Consider the following 17267-nt stretch of genomic DNA (forward strand, 5'->3'; position numbering starts at 1 on the left):
ACCGACGTATACCTACGTCGGTTTGCGCAGGCGGGCAGTTGGGAAGTGGTTAAAGGGGAGGATACACACCGAGTGACTGACGTTGGACTTTTGCATATGTTCTCTGCACCTTAGGAGTTGGTTATTTCGGATTGCACTTTATGTCATTTATGGCGCTTTTCCACTGCATGGTACGGCTCGATTTGGCGATTTTCCACTGCATGGTACGGCTCGATTTGGCGATTTTCCACTGCATGGTACGGCTCGGTTTGGCGATTTTCCACTGCATGGTACGGCTTGATTTGGCGATTTTCCACTGCATGGTACGGCTCGATTTGGCGATTTTCCACTGCATGGTACGGCTCGGTTTGGCGCTTTTCCACTGCATGGTACGGCTTGGTTTAGCATTTTTCCACTGCATGGTACGGCTCGCTTAAACAGTACCACCTCGGTTGGGGTTCAAAGCGGGCCGTACCTATACCATATCCCACAATCCTTTGCATGCAGCTTTGATTGTTTGTCACTAATAGCCACTGATTGATCAGAGAATCGTTGTAATCCCACCCACTTACTACTTTAGTGGAAAAGCAAACCGAGCCGAGTAGAGCCTGTACAGTGCTGAAACGTGCCGACTCGCACCACGCAGTGGAAAAGCAAACTGAGCCGAGCAGGGCCAAGCAGTGCCGAGTGGAGCCGAGCCGGTACTTGCAGTGGAAAAGTGCCATTAGTGACATCGTCTTTGCACTGCGCTTTCTTATTGTTCGCACCTTATTGTATAGCTTATTGATTTTCATATATCTATTATTATTTATATATTTTTTTTATTTGTATTTTTCAATAGCAGCGCTATCACAAATTCACATGTTTTAAATCTTGATGTGGCAACACAATTAGGTGATAGCAGCAGCTATACTTATTGATAGTCCTATCATTTAGCAAGGATTTTCTGATTGGTATAGAATTCACAGTGGTAGCGCACAATTTTTTTTTTTATTCTAGTACATGATTCGACACTTCCAGGTTGGGGGCGCGCATGCAGCTGTCAGTTAAAGTAATGCAGTGCTGTATTGGAAAAAATGGCCTGGTCTTGAGGGGGGGGTAAATCTTCTAGAGGTCAAGTGGTTAATAAACAGTTTTACCATTGCTGCGATTCTGCCAGAGATTTCAAATCTGACTGCAATCGCAAAACGCATGTTCAGGTGCCATAATATTCAATGGCACTTGAAACTCGGTGCGGTTTTGCCGCAATTATCGAGCAATAAATTATGGCAAACTGCAACATGCAAAGCAGGAGCTTCTGTTGGGCGACAAGCTTCACACATGGGGTTTGCATGGCTGCTCTGTTTAGCCAGTTATACTTTATTAACTCCTGATTAGTTGATTAGAAAGCACCCACCTCCATCTCTAACAGTATATAACTAAGCATTACTTGGGGAAGGTATGTTGATATTGCTGCTACTCCACCCAAAGCTGTAATTCTGTAAACTGCTTTCCTTATGTTGTCTTTAAATGTTTAATTTGCTTAACCATCTGTAGATTGTTCTCTTTGCAATGCTTTATGTCTTACCCTAATTTATAGCCTGTTATCTCTATTAGCTGTCCTCTTATAAATCTGTTTCTGAAGTGAAAATGTTGCTCTGTTTAGCCAGTCATACTTAATGAACTCCTGATTAGTTGATTGGAAAGCACCCACCCCCACCTCTAATAGTCTATAACTAAGCATCACTTGGGGAAGGCACGTTTGCAAAGGGGGGGGGCGTTTGCTTTTGGGGCTTTTTCTCAAAGTGGGGGTATTTCTTTAAGTGGGAGCACTTATTATTATACAGTTTGCACAGAGCTTTACAATGTGGGGGAAGACAATACAGTTACAGTACAATTCAATACAGGAGGAATCAGAGGGCCCTGCTCGTTAGAGCTTACAATCTAGACTTCTGACTCTGCACTTCAGCGAATGAACACAGGAAAGGCTGAGATAAACACCGCACAGACTGCGGGGGACCTTGTTTACCCCTTCAGCTCCTCCTTGTAACATGCACTCTGTACCACTCCTCCTGACAGATGTGTCCTCTATCCTTAAACTCTCTCTCCTTCACCCCTCTTCTCCACCCCACAGCTTATATATATCACCCTCACTTCTGTCCTCACCATCTCCTGCTATTTCTAAATCCACACGCACACAAAACCTCCAGGACACCGAGGCATCTCCCTTCATATAAATCACACACTTATATTACCTCCCTCACCTTTCTGCTTCTCCTAACCTCTGGAGACATATCCCCAAACCCTGGGCCTCCATCATTTACCTGTACTCAACACACCCATTACCCTGCACCCTCTGGCTGCAGCCGCAATCAGCACAATTTAGTTCCCTTCTCTCGTCATAAGACCAGACTCCCTCTCTCTTGCGCCCTTTGGAATGCCCGCTCTGTCTGTAATAGACTCACAGCCCTCCATGACCTTTTTATCGCTAACTCATTTAATCTACTCGCCATTACTGAAACCTGGCTTCATGAATCTGACACTGCCTCTTCTGCTGCCCTATCCCAAGGTGGTCTTCTCTGTATTCACTCCCCAGACCCAGTGGACACAAGTGAGAGGGTGTCTGGATCCTTCTAGCCCCACATAGCACCTTTCAGGTAAACAAAGAGCTGGGGGGGCACAACCTGAACATGCATTTCTAAAGCTGTACTCTATCAGTGTCCACTAGCAAGCAGATATAGGAGGAGGAGTCCCTTATAGTGCAGTTGCACATCTCTCCCAGTAAGTAGTAAGTATCTCCAATAGTGAGAGGTTGGATTCATCCTTTTTATGGATAGTGTAGGACCCACTGACAATGGGGTACTTTGACGTAGTGGTGGGCTTGAGCACGATATGGCCATACGGTGGGACCAAATCCCCATTTTTTGCCTTTAGATTTGATAACACCTTTCGGGTATTTTACCCACCTCCCTATTTGTCACTCTCCTTATTTGAGGCACACTGCATTCCTCTTTTCTCTCCTGTTTCTCTAAGGATAGCTGTGATCTACCACCTCCATCGACCAGTATCGACCTTTCTTGACAACTTCTCTGCCTGGCTACCCTACTTTCTCTCTTCCGAAATCCCCACAATCTCGACTATTTCAACATCCCTGTTAATACTAACACTCCTGCCACTTCCAAACGTCTCAGTCTAACCTCCTCCTTTGACCTGAAGCAATGGATACATGCTTCTACTCACTCTGAAGGCAATATCCTTGACCTTGTTTTCTCCCACCTATGTAAAAACTATCCTTTGCCTCTCTCTGATCACCAACTTATAAGTTTCAAAAGAGGAGAGAGGTCTTTAATTTTCATCATAGGTATACTTCAACTACGAGAGACAAAATGAGAAATAAAATCCAGAAAATCACATTGTCCGATTTTTAAAGAATTTATTTGCAAATTATGGTGGAAAATAAGTGTTTGGTCAATAACAAAAGTTCATCCCAATACTTTGTTATATACCCTTTGTTGGCAATGACAGAGGTCAAATGTTTTCTGTAAGTCTTCACAAGGTTTTCACACACTGTTGCTGGTATTTTGGCCCATTCCTCCATGCAGATCTTCTCTAGAGCAGTGATGTTTTGGGGCTGTCCCTGGGCAAAACGGACTTTCAACTCCCTCCAAAGGTTTTCTATGGGGCTGAGATCTTGAGACTGGCTAGGCCACTCCAGGACCTTGAAATGCTTCTTACGAAGCCACTCCTTCGTTGGCCAGGCGGTCTGTTTGGGATCATTGTAATGCTGAAAGACCCAGCCACATTTCATCTTCAATGCCCTTGCTGATGGAAGGAGGTTTTCCCTCAAAATCTCACAACAAATGGCCCCATTCATTCTTTCCTTTGCATGGATCAGTCGTCCTGATCCCTTTGCAGAAAAACAGCCCCAAAGCATGATGTCTCCACCCCCATGCTTCACAGTAGGTATGGTGTTCTTTGGATGCAACTCAGCACTCTTTCTCCTCCAAACATGACGAGTTGAGTTTTTACCAAAAAGTTCTACTTCGGTTCCATCTGACCATATGACATTCTCCCAATCCTCTTCTGGATCATCCAAATGCTCTCTAGCAAACTTCAGACGGGCCCGGACATGTACTGGCTTAAGCAGGGGGAAACGTCTGGCACTGCAGGATTTGAGTCCCTGGCGGCGTAGTGTGTTACTGATGGTAGTCTTTGTTATGTTGGTCCCAGCTCTCTGCAGGTCATTCACTAGGTCCCCCCGTGAGGTTCTGGGGTTTTTGCTCACCGTTCTTGTGATCATTTTGACCCCACGGGGTGAGATCTTGCGTGGAGCTCCAGATCAAGGGAGATTATCAGTGGTCTTGTATGTCTTCCATTTTCTAATAATTGCTCCCACAGTTGATTTCTTCACACCAAGCTGCTTGCCTATTGCAGATTCAGTCTTCCCAGCCTGGTGCAGGTCTACAATTTTGTCTCTGGTGGCCTTCGACAGCTCTTTGGTCTTGGCCATCGTGGAGTTTGGAGTGTGACTGAGGTTGTGGACGGGTGTCTTTTATACTGATAACAAGTTCATACAGGTGCCATTAATACAGGTAACGAGTGGAGGACAGAGCAGCCTCTTAAAGAAGAAGTCACAGGTCTGTGAGAGCCAGAAATCTTGCTTGTTTGAAGGTGACCAAATACTTATTTTACCGAGGACTTTACCAATTAATTCATTAGAAATCCTACAATGGAAATTCCTGGATTCTTTCCCCCCATTCTGTCTCTCATAGTTGAAGTGTACCTATGATGAAAATTACAGGACTCTCATCTTTTTAAGTGGGAGAACTTGTACAATTGGCTGACTAAATACTTTTTTTGCCGAACTGTACATTCTGTGTACAAAACAGCTACAGGCGGCCATATTGCATTGCATTTTCAGAAAATTTACAACAGCTGCAGATTGTAAAGGAAAGGTAATTATTAATAACATTCATTTACAATATGATTTGTGTCGCAATTGTATACACTATGTTATTTTTTCTTTACTTGTTGATTTTTTTCCCCCGCTAAAGTGTAGTTACCCTTTAAGTAGGGATGCACCGATCCGACTTTTTTGGACCCGATACCGATATCTGGCTTTGTGAAATCGCCAATACCGGAACCGATCCAGAGTTACAGACAAAGCAAGCGGCTGCAGTACAGAGCAAAGCCGCTGCTTCATGTGTACGGCTCCTCCATTCACAGGCGGAGTACATCTGATATCACTCCGCCTGTGAGCCGGACCTATATAGGAAGTAGCGGCTTCCATCCCATAATACTACTGCACCTAATAAGGGATGGCTGAGCCGTTACCAAGCAAAAACCAGATCGGCCAGTGGATCGGTCAATGTTACCGATCCCCCGATCAATCTAAAATGGCCATATCGGCGCCGATATCCGATCCGAATATCGGATCGGTGCATCCTACCTTTAAGGTTTTTAACCCTAATGCATTCTACGCATTAAGGTGAAAATCCTTCTGTGCTGCAGCTGCGCCCCCCCCCCCCCCTCCTTTCCCTTACCTGAGCTCATCCGATGGCTCCTGACTCTGTCTCTCTCTTCATTGGACAGATACAGAGATGATAGCTGCGGGAGCGATTGGCTCCCGCTGCTGTCAATCAAATCTGTTGACACAGGAGTGGGGGGGCGGGTCCTGCTGTCTGTGTCAATGTATGGAGCAGTGGGACTGCAACAAAAAAGGAAGAGTAACATCGCTTTAGATGAAAGTGATCCTCTCCTTGATTACCGTGTGCTGGTCCAGTCCGTGATCTGACCAGATAATCCAAAGAAGAAAGAGAACGACCGCACTCCAGGATACAAGGAAAAATACTTTATTCCACAAAATCACCCAATATCGAAAAGTAGATTTACGATAACTTCATGACATGGTTTGCTATTTTATTTTTTTTTAAAACGAGGGTCTGGTAACATTTCACGGTACGGACACTTACTTTGACGTATATCATAGGAAGGGCCTGTTTGGCCCGGCTGTAATGTCTGGCCACTCTGTACACCGTTTCAGGGACATAATCCAGCACCAGGTTTAGATAGACCTCATCTTTCTGCAAGAGAAAGGAGACAAAATGGTTGACAGTGAATCACATGAAGTCAGAAACTGTCGGGTCAGAACATGGCACTGTTTTTGATCAAACACAAGTTTCAATGTGGAAAAGGTGACCATCTACAAATCAAACCCATCAAAACATTAAAACACTTTAAAACTCTATACCAGGGATCCTCAAACTACGGCCCCCCCCAGCTGTTGCGGAACTACACGTCCCATGAGGCATTGTAAAACTCTGACATGAGACATGACACAGACATGACTAGGCATGATGGGAATTGTAGTTCCTGAACAACTGGAGGGCCGTAGTTTGAAGACCCCTGCTCTATACCATGTTTTATCACAACCACTTACCGTCCACGACATATATAGACCTCTAGCTTAGAGTAGATGGTTTAACCTCTTGCCCTCTGGAAGAATCCACCCCCCCACCCCCTTCATAACCAGGCTATTTTTGGCACTGCGTTACTTTAGCCGACAACTGAGCGGTCATGCAACGCTGTACATAAATTAAACGTATATCCTTTATTTTCCCCCACAAATAGAACTTTATTTTGGTGCCATTTAATCACCTCTGCAGTTTTTCTTTTTTTGCACTATGAACAAAAAAACGACCATCAAGTTTGAAAGAAAAACAATATTTTTTACTTTCTGCTATAAAACATATCCCATAAAAACATTAAAAAAATATAAATTTTGTCATACATTTATTTAGGCCAGTATGTATTCTGCTACATACCATATTTATCGGCGTATAACACGCACAAGCGTATAGCACGCACCTTCACTTTAAGGCTCGGTTTACACTACGTCTCTCCGACTGAGGGGGCGACCTGTGAAGTCGCGTGCAGCGCGACTTCGGCACGACTTGCACGGACTTCATAAAATGAATGTCTATGCAAGTCGCCTCCAGGTCGCCGCGAAGTAGTACAGGAACCTTTTTCTAAGCCGGAGCGACTTGTGTCCTATTAGAACGGCTCCTGTACTACACAATAGGAGCATGATGGACCGCGACTTGTCAGGCTGACAAGTCGCAGTCCAAGTCGGATCAATTTGAATGCGGTCTAAGAGGGAAGTTTAAAAAAAAAACATTTTCAATATTTTAAAAATAACAGTACACAGCCTCTTTCATTAAACAGCCCCCCTATACATTTCACAGTTTACCCCATGCACAGTAAATACCCCCTTTTATTATAAAGCCCCCTTTACATTGCACAGCCCCCCTGCACTCCCAGGAGACCCCCAGTCTCCTGGGACAGCCCTGCCAGCGTACTCTAAAGTAAAAAAAATAAAAATAAATCACTGCCAGCCCCTTTTAATAGATGCTTTCTACATTGTGTCACTGTTATTGTAAACCGATGCCTCTAAATACTTCCTTAGCTCCGTTCTTTCATGGCCGGTCATTGACTGCTCTCCTCTCATATTTAATGGCCGGTCATGTGATCGCTCTCCTCCACCAATCTGAAGCTACACTCAGGAGGCGGAGCGGGAGGAGGAGAGCAGCCAGAAAGAACGAAGCTAACAAGGTATTTAGAGGCACCGTTATCCAATGACAGCGATCTAATGTAGGAAGGATCTATAAAAAGGGTCTGGCGTGATTTTTTTCTTAACTGCAGAGTACGCTGGCAGTGCTGTCCAAGGGCCAGGAAAGGCGACCGGCCTGACACCCCTCCAATGTGTGGCATCCGAGGAGGACCGCCCGATCCCCGCCCCCCGTTGGAAAAAAAAAAAAAAAAATATATATATATAGGCGTATAACATGCACCCATTTTTTGCACTATATTTTCAGGAGAAAGAAGTATGTGTTAAAAGCCGATAAATACTTTATTTTTCTCTTTTCAAGAGAAGCTTCAGTAGAGCTGAAAGCACCACATTAAAATTCCAACAGAGCCCGCACTGAAGGAACCAAATGTCAGACACCCTGAAGAAAAAAGGTACGCACCAGGGAGTGTGTGGCCAAAGGTCGTTGGAAAAAGACCGCCAAAACCAGATACATGGCCCTTGATGGTACTCAAGGCCAATTTTTGTTCAATCCCCCGTTGAAGGAAGGTTAAGATCCGATCCACCGAGAAGGAGCAAGGATGAACCCCAAGAGACTCACACCACGCAATGTACATCTATCACGTACGATGGTAGATCTTCCTAGAGGCAGATTTCCAAGCTTTTTAACAGGGTAGGAATCACCGATTCAAACAAACCTCCACCCTTCAGCACCTGGCATTCAACTGTCAAGTCGTTAAAGCCAGCACCTGTAAAGCAGGATAGAAGATTGGTCCTTGGTACAGCAGATCCTCCCTGAGAGGAAGTCCCCAAGGAGCATTGGCGACCAGCCATACCAGATCGGCATACCAAGACCAGCGAGACCAGTCTGGAGCCACTAGAATGACCTGAATCCCTTCTGCCTGAATCCTGCACAGGAGTCGTGGCAGACGTTTGAGAGGCCTGGAAAGAATCAGTCAGCCCACCTTACAATGCCGGCTACTTACCGAGCCGCCAGGACACTTATAGTGCCCCCTTAGTAATTGACATAGACCACGCCCGTGGCATTGTGCGAATGAATTTATACCGGACACCCCTGACAATTGTCCAATGAGCCAGACAAAGTCTGATCGCTCGGAGTTCCAGTACACTAATCGGCAGTCTGGACTCTGCCAGAGTCCAGACTCCCTGAGCACGCCTGTGCTGAGGATGCCTCCCCACCCAGACAGGCTGGCATCCATGGAGACAACAGTCCAGTACAGGAGAAGAATTTTCCCTGTTCAAGTGCCAGAGAGTGAAGCCACCTCTAGAGACCGTGAATCCTTGACCCATTTCACCAGAATCTCTTTGGCAGAGATCTTGTGTGGAACTGTGCAAACAGACGGCCTTGAGGGTAGACACCATCAGGTCCAGCACGTGCATGCAAGCCCGGATGGATGACCGTCTGCTGAAAAACAGAAGCTGAATTGCCTCCTGCAATGTCTAGAGTTTTTCCTGAGGAAGAAACACACTGGCTGAGGCCAAGTCCAGAGTCAGACCCAGATAGGCCATTTTTTGTGGACATAACCAAAGCAGGCCCCTAAATGTTCAGGATCCCACAAACTCTCTCAGAGTTCGCAGATCAATCTCCAATAGTCCATCAAAGCAGTCGGAGACTCTGCTCGCAGAAGAAGATCGTCCAGGTACCCCAGTGTCGCGATCCCCCGCTTACTCAAAAAATGCCAGCACCAGGGCCAACACTCCTGCGAAGACCCGAGGTGCGACCGAAGGTCAGCGCCACAAACTGATAATGCGCCTCGTCCACGGCAAAATGGAGGAAGCACTGGCGACCAGCACATATTATAATGTGCAGGTAGGTGTCCTTGATGTCCAAAGATGCGAGAAAAAATCCCCCTGATGTAGGGACGCCACTACCATGTGAATGGAATGCGGAACTTCTGTACTCACACAAAGCAGCTTATCTCCTTGAGGTCCAGATTTGGGCATACCTAGCCTTCCTTCCTGGGACTGCAAAGAGGTTGGAGTTAAAAAAAAAAAAAAACCTGTCCGCCAGGACATGAGCCCCAGCGGAGCCGACCACCTAGGGGTAGCAGAGGGGAAGGCGGATGCCCAAACGGGAGGCAGTTGCTTCAGCCATCCTCACAGGGGCCACCTCACGTAGGTTCCGACGAGTGGGCCGCAAAGCCATGGCCTAAATTGTTGGCCAGATCCGGCCTCATGCGGAGCGTACCCACGGGGGGTAAAAACATCCGATCCCTCAGCCCAACAACCACCACAGGGAGCCCAGAGGACATCCCTGGCCTAGTCATCAACCCCCAGGATGGAAGGAGACCCTGCTCAACCCTCCGTTTAACTTGCAGGCCAGCCCCCGTCCAGTGGGGCTATGTCGTGGCCGACCTAGCGCGGAGATGCGGTCTGCACGCGTTCGCTGGCTGGACTGGGGGGACCCTAAGGATCTATAATCCGGCACTTGATTGTAGTTCTCACAGGAACGAAATAATAAAAAGGAAAAAAATTCAGTTTAAAATAAAAAAAATTGCCAGGATCAGAAATCCCAGCAAGGAACTAGGTCCTTACTCCTGACTAGGCAGAAAAACTCTGAGTGCCTATAGCTGAGTGTGGGTGTATACTAGTGATCGACCGATATCGGTTTTTTGTTGCCGATACCAATATTGGCCGATATTTTCGTACATTTAAAAAACATTTTTTTGATCACTTGACAGGTACTCTTGTGGAGGGATCTGGGGGTCTAAAAGACCCCAATCCCCTCCTCTGCACTTAAAAAAATTCAAAACGCCAAGTTTGGCTGTTTTGAATGCCGTCATGACATCGCTTTCGGGTTTTTACATGGAGACCAGAGCAGAGCCGAATGCGGCGGGAGGGGAGGGGGGTCATCCCCTCCCGCTCCTTGTAATGACAGCCGAGCAGCTTCTCAGTGGCTGCAGTGTATGTGCTTCAGCCTGGGATTGGGTGCATGTGTGCTTTGTTACCATGGCCTGGGACGGGGTGCGCATGCGCTTTATCATGCTATGGGGATCAGAGGTCATGTACTTTCGACCTGTGTGTTTAAATGACATCTACAGTGAGCGCACCTTCAGCCTGGAACAGAGTGTGAATGTAGTTTATTATCCTGGCACTGAGGATAAGAGACCCTTTTCTCCTGGCATGGGCACTCATGTAACCTCTACAACTCACCTGCTTCAGCCTGGGACAGGCGTACACGTGTGCTTTATTATCACAGCACAGGAAATAAGGGTGACGCTGGTGGCCAAGTGAACATCTACAATGCGTGCATCTTCAGCCCGAGACAGGGTACACATGCACTTTCCTCTTATGGCATGGGCAAGTACTGGCAAAGGGGGCTGGGGTGTGCAATCGGGTCTACTGATGCAGACTTCTGTGGATCTATGGTAGTTGGGGGGTGTAGTGTTGCTGAGGGGTGTCAATTGATGCCGGTGGAATCTACCATTTCTGGGGGAATCTTCTGCTCTGGTGTTCTTATGCTGTTTGGGGGGGGGGGTCTATTAATGCTGGCTGCTGGGGGATTTATTGTTGCCAGCAGGGGCATTTTGTTGCTGATGGGGGGGATCTATTGTTGCAGGGGTGTATGTATGCACTGGGGGGAGGGTCTATTGTTGCTAGAAAGGATCTATTGTTCCTAGAAAGGATCCATTGTTTCTGGGGGGGCACTGTTAATGGGGGAGGGACTATTAATGCTGGCTGCTGGGGGATCCATTGTTCCCAGCAGGGGCATTTTGTTGCTGATGGAGGGGATCTATTGTTGCAGGGGTGTATGTATGCACTTGGGGGGAGGGTCTATTGTTGCTAGAAAGGATCTATTGTTCCTAGAAAGGATCCATTGTTTCTGGGGGGCACTGTTAATGGGGGAGGGACTATTACTGCTGGCTGCTGGGGGATCCATTGTTCCCAGCAGGGGCATTTTGTTGCTGATGGAGGGGATCTATTGTTGCAGGGGTGTATGTATGCACTTGGGGGGAGGGTCTATTGTTGCTAGAAAGGATCTATTGTTCCTAGAAAGGATCCATTGTTTCTGGGGGGGGGGGGGCACTGTTAATGGGGGAGAGTCTATTAATGCTGGCTGCTGGGGGATCCATTGTTCCCAGCAGGGGCATTTTGTTGTTGATGGGGGGGGGGATCTATTGTTGCAGGGGTGTATGTATGCACTTGGGGGGAGGGTCTATTGTTGCTAGAAAGGATTTATTGTTCCTAGAAAGGATCCATTGTTTCTGGAGGGGGGGGGGGAGGCACTGTTAATGGGGGAGGGACTATTAATGCTGGCTGCTGGGGGATCCATTGTTCCCAGCAGGGGCATTTTGTTGTTGATGGGGGGGGGATCTATTGTTGCAGGGGTGTATGTATGCACTTGGGGGGAGGGTCTATTGTTGCTAGAAAGGATTTATTGTTCCTAGAAAGGATCCATTGTTTCTGGAGGGGGGGGGAGGCACTGTTAATGGGGGAGGGACTATTAATGCTGGCTGCTGGGGGATCCATTGTTCCCAGTAGGGGCATTTTGTTGTTGATGGGGGGGATTTATTGTTGCAGGGTGTATGTATGCACTTGGGGGGAGGGTCTATTGTTGCTAGAAAGGATCTATTGTTCCTAGAAATGATCCATTGTTTCTGGGGGGGGGGGGAGGCACTGTTAATGGGAGAGGGTCTATTAATGCTGGCTGCTGGGGGATCTATTGTTGCCAGCAGGGGAATTTTGTTGCTGATGGGGGGATCTATTGTTGCAGGGGTGTATGTATGCACTTGGGGGAAGGGTCTATTGTTGCTAGAAAGGATCTATTGTTCCTAGAAAGGATCCATTGTTTCTGGAGGGGGGGAGGCACTGTTAATGGGGGAGGGTCTATTAATGTTTGCTGCTGGGGGATCTATTGTTCCCAGCAGGGGCATTTTGTTGCTGATGGGGGGGATCTATTGTTGCAGGGATGTATGTATATACTTGGGGGGAGGGCCTATTGTTGCTAGAAAGGATCTATTGTTCCTAGAAAGGATCCATTGTTTCTGGAGGGGGGAGGCACTGTTAATGGGGAGGGACTATTAATGCTGGCTGCTGGGGGATCCATTGTTCCCAGCAGGGGCATTTTGTTGCTGATGGAGGGGATCTATTGTTGCAGGGGTGTATGTATGAACTTGGGAGGAGGGTCTATTGTTGCTAGAAAGGATTTATTGTTCCTAGAAAGGATCCATTGTTTCTGGGGGGGGGGAGGCACTGTTAATGGGGGAGAGTCTATTAATGCTGGCTGCTAGGGGATCCATTGTTGCCAACAGGGGCATTTTGTTGCTGATGGGTGGGATCTATTGTTGCAGGGGTGTATGTATGAACTTGGGGGGGAGGGTCTATTGTTGCTAGAAAGGATCTATTGTTCCTAGAAAGGATCCATTGTTTCTGGAGGGGGGGAGGCACTGTTAATGGGGGAGGGTCTATTAATGATGGCTGCTGGGGGATCGATTGTTGCCAGCAGGGGCATTTTGTTGCTGATGGGGGGGGGGGGGGGGAATCTATTGTTGCAGGGCTGTATGTATGCACTTGGGGGGAGGGTCTATTGTTGCTAGAAAGGATTTATTGTTCCTAGAAAAGATCCATTGTTTCTGGGGGGGGGGGGGGGGTCTATTGTCATTAACCAATTCCATATAATTTACTTAATACGACAAAATACTTGGCTGTGTATTGTCTAAAAGGAGTGGCACTAGGAGGTTGATAGGGGGCAGAGACAAGGGACGGGGGGCAGAGACAAGGGACGGGGGGCAGAGACAAGGGACGGGGGGCAGAGACAAGGGACGGGGGGCAGAGACAAGGGACGGGGGGCAGAGACAAGGGACGGGGGGCAGAGACAAGGGACGGGGGGCAGAGACAAGGGACGGGGGGCAGAGACAAGGGACGGGGGGCAGAGACAAGGGACAGGGGGCAGAGACAAGGGACGGGGGGCAGAGACAAGTCAGGATGAAGAGAGTACCTGCGCCAATTCTTTGAGATAAAAAATAAAGTGCTGGGCATGGGCATGAGGTACCATAGACTCCATAAATGGACCGCCATGTGACGCCTACAGTGCGGCACGCTTGCGATTTCTTATCAAACCACAGGGAATGAGGGACCATGTACTCCTGATGTGGGAAGTCATGTTATGTCTACAGGAGATAATCAGAATAAACAGAGCAATCTGTGGTCTGGGGGGGGGGGGGGGGTTTGCTTTGTAACTCAAAGCTCCATTCCCAGCTTTCTCCCATGATAATGAGGTATGCAAGGTTTAGAATACTACTAGCGAATTCGCTTAAAAAAAAAAAAAATTATATATATATATATATATATATATTATTCTTATTTTCCTTTCTATGGCGATATGACAGCGATGAGCAGGTAAAAGGTCCAAAAATAGCTTTATAAACATTCCGTACTGTCAGAAGGAACATTTTCCTATGGGAGAAGAAGCGATAATTCTGGGCGGAGGAGCCCCCAGAAGCGGCTTTCCTGTACAGCTGCCTGCCACTATTCAGGGTGCTGCATCTGTTTCCATCAGCAAGACGTTTGTCCCTCAGAAGAGGGAAAGGCGGGCACGGCGCAGCCAGTTGGATAATTCCTAGAAACCCCCGCATCACCCCCTGCAGCACAGTCACAGCCGCGGCTCATGGGATATTTTTGGTCGCTCAGTGACTCGGAAGAACAAAAATACACACAGAAAATATTTGCTGGCTGCGGGAAGAGTCAGCGGATGGCTGAACAACACGGCTGAGCCACACAAGGCCTGGATCGCATCCATAGGGCTGTGCTGGGGGAGGGGAAGGGTTAATCCCGCCACTCAGGATGCATTTAATGGGAGTCATGTGATGAGACTTCAAAGAGGCTGGAAGCAGCCCATCCACATCGCACGCAGCTCAGATCTTGGAGCAAGGAGAAGGGGGAGGGCAAGGGGAGGGTGGAGAGAGGGATGGGGGGAGAGGGAGGAAGGGATGGGGGGAGAGGGAGGAAGGGATGGGGGGAGAGGGAGGAAGGGATGGGGGGAGAGGGAGGAAGGGATGGGGGGAGAGGGAGGAAGGGATGGGGGGAGAAGGAGGAAGGGATGGGGGAGAGGGGGGGAGGGATGGGGGAGAGGGAAGAAGGGATGGGAGGAGAGGGAGGAAGGGATGGGAGGAGAGGGAGGAAGGGATGGGGGGAGAGGGAGGAAGGGATGGGGGGAGAGGGAGGAAGGGATGGGGGGAGAGGGAGGAAAGGATGGGGGAGAAGGAGGAAGGGATGGGGGGAGAAGGAGGAAGGGATGGGGGGAGAGGGAGGAAGGGATGGGGGGAGAGGGAGGAAGGGATGGGGGGAGAGGGAGGAAGGGATGGGGGGAGAGGTAGGAAGGGATGGGGGGAGAGGGAGGAAGGGATGGGGGGAGAGGGAGGAAGGGATGGGGGGAGAGGGAGGAAGGGATGGGGGAGAAGGAGGAAGGGATGGGGGAGAAGGAGGAAGGGATGGGGGAGAGGGGGGGAGGGAGGAAGGGATGGGGGAGAGGGAGGGGGAAGAGAGGGGGGGAAGGGATGGGGGAGAGTGGGGGGAGAGGGGGTGAAGAGGGAGGGGGAGAGGGGGGTGAAAGAGGGGGGAAGAGGGTAGGGGGAAAAGACAGGGGTGAGGAAGGGGAGGGGTGAGGGAGAGGGGGGGAGGGAGTCATGTGATGAGACTTCAAAGATGCTGGAAGCAGCCCATCCACCACATCGCATGCAGCTCAGATCTTGGAGCAAGGAGAAGGGGGAGGGCGAGGGGGGGGGGAGAGGGGAGAGGGAGGGAAGGGATGGGGGGAGAGGGAAGAGGGAGGGAAGGGATGGGGGGAGAGGGAGGGGGGGGGAAGAGGAAGAGGGAGAGGGGGAAGAGGGAGAGGGGAAAGGAAGAGGGGGAAGAGGGAGAGGGGAAAGGAAGAGGGGGAAGAGGGAGAGGGGAAAGGAAGAGGGGAAAGGAAGAGGGGAAAGGAAGAGGGAGAGGGGAAAGGAAGAGGGGAAAGGAAGAGGGAGAGGGGAAAGGAAGAGGGAGAGGGGAAAGGAAGAGGGGAAAGGAAGAGGGAGAGGGGAAAGGAAGAGGGGAAAGGAAGAGGGAGAGGGGAAAGGAAGAGGGAGAGGGGAAAGGAAGAGGGAGAGGGGAAAGGAAGAGGGAGAGGGGAAAGGAAGAGGGAGAGGGGAAAGGAAGAGGGAGAGGGGAAAGGAAGAGGGAGAGGGGAAAGGAAGAGGGAGAGGGGAAAGGAAGAGGGAGAGGGGAAAGGAAGAGGGAGAGGGGAAAGGAAGAGGGAGAGGGGAAAGGAAGAGGGAGAGGGGAAAGGAAGAGGGGGGGAGGGAGAGGGGGAAGAGGGGGAAGAGGGAGAGGGAGAGGGAGAGGGGGGGGGGAAGAGAGAAGGGGGGGGGAAGAGAGAGAAGGGGGGGGAGAGAGAGAAGGGGGGGGGAGAGAAGGGGGGGAGAGAGAAGGGGGGGAGAGAGAAGGGGGAGGGGAAGAGAGAGGGGGGAGGGGAAGAGAGAGGGGGGAGGGGAAGAGAGAGGGGAGGGGAAGGGGAAGAGAGAAGGGGAGGGGAAGGGGAAGAGAGAAGGGGAGGGGAAGGGGAAGAGAGAAGGGGAGGGGAAGGGGAAGAGAGAAGGGGAGGGGAAGGGGAAGAGAGAAGGGGAGGGGAAGGGGAAGAGAGAAGGGGAGGGGAAGGGGAAGAGAGAAGGGGAGGGGAAGAGGGGGAGGGGAAGGGGAAGGGGAAGAGGGGGTGAGGAAGAGGAGGGGTGAGGGAGAGAGAGAGGAGGGGGAGAGAGAGGGGAGGGGGAGAGGGGGGTAGGGGGGAGGGGGGTAGGGGGGTAGGGGGTAGGGGGGTAGGGGGGTAGGGGGGAGGGGGAGAGGGGGGAGAGGGGGGTAGGGGGAGAGGGGGGAGAGGGGGGGGGAACTAAACCAAGTACTACTATCATCCCCAGTCCATAGGAAGGCAGCTTTTTGCCCCCGTAAAAGGATAACAGATACTGGATTCTACCCAAAAGACAGAGAAGTGATGGCTGCTTTCTTAAGAAAACCAGCTATAAAAGTTTGCAAAGGTTTTGTTTTAACGAAACTGTAATTAAGCTGATAATGTCCAAAACAGGTACCGTTCCCCACTCCCCCCTGAAAGGTGCCAAATGTGGCACCAGAGATTGGGGGGAGGGAGGAAGCAAATAAGCAGAAGTTCCACTTTTGGGTGTAACTCCGCTTTAAGTATAATGTACCCATATACCACCTTCCCTTGTCCCCACCCCTGCTTCAATGAAACATGTCAGCTGCCTCAGAGGTGTCCAGGCAACCATGTCGGGGCTTCGTTCTAAGGCAAGTATTTCATAATGTGCTAGCATGCGGTGCATACTAGCACATTATGCCATTGTCCTGCAGGTTTTTTTTTGGGGGGGGGGGATACAACCGCTTTAATAGTAAAAAAAAAAAAATAGTTACACCCCAAGCACATGAAATCCCTCCCCAAAAAATGTTTGAGGCCCCCGCATATACGAAGGTTAATGCACGCGTCACTGAAAACGCTGATTGCGATACACGTTACATATCGCTGCACACGCTGGAGTGAGAGCAATAATTCTAGAACCAGACCTCCTCCCCAACACTAAACTGATGACTTCTAAGGAACTTTTAAAGTGTCGCCTATGAAAAATATAGTGTACTGAAGTTTATTGCCATTTCAAATTTAAGGTTCGACATGCTGGGTATCAATTTACACAGCGCAGCCTCGTCTTTTGTATTTTACCTA

General features: G+C 49.3%; 1 protein-coding gene across 2 annotated transcripts in view; it reads right to left on the bottom strand.

Moving 5' to 3' along the window:
• GSK3B (glycogen synthase kinase 3 beta) overlaps positions 1-17267 on the bottom strand; it is a 182052-nt gene that overhangs the window by 50932 nt on the left and 113853 nt on the right. For both annotated transcript variants that reach the window (XM_082247647.1, XM_082247646.1), the window contains exon 4: positions 5931-6041. In XM_082247647.1, the coding sequence (XP_082103773.1) occupies positions 5931-6041 (111 nt within the window). The remainder of the gene's footprint in view (positions 1-5930; positions 6042-17267) is intronic.

The sequence above is a fragment of the Pelophylax lessonae genome (genome assembly GCF_965119305.1).
Source record: "Pelophylax lessonae genome assembly, chromosome: 2".
NCBI lineage: Eukaryota > Metazoa > Chordata > Amphibia > Anura > Ranidae > Pelophylax > Pelophylax lessonae.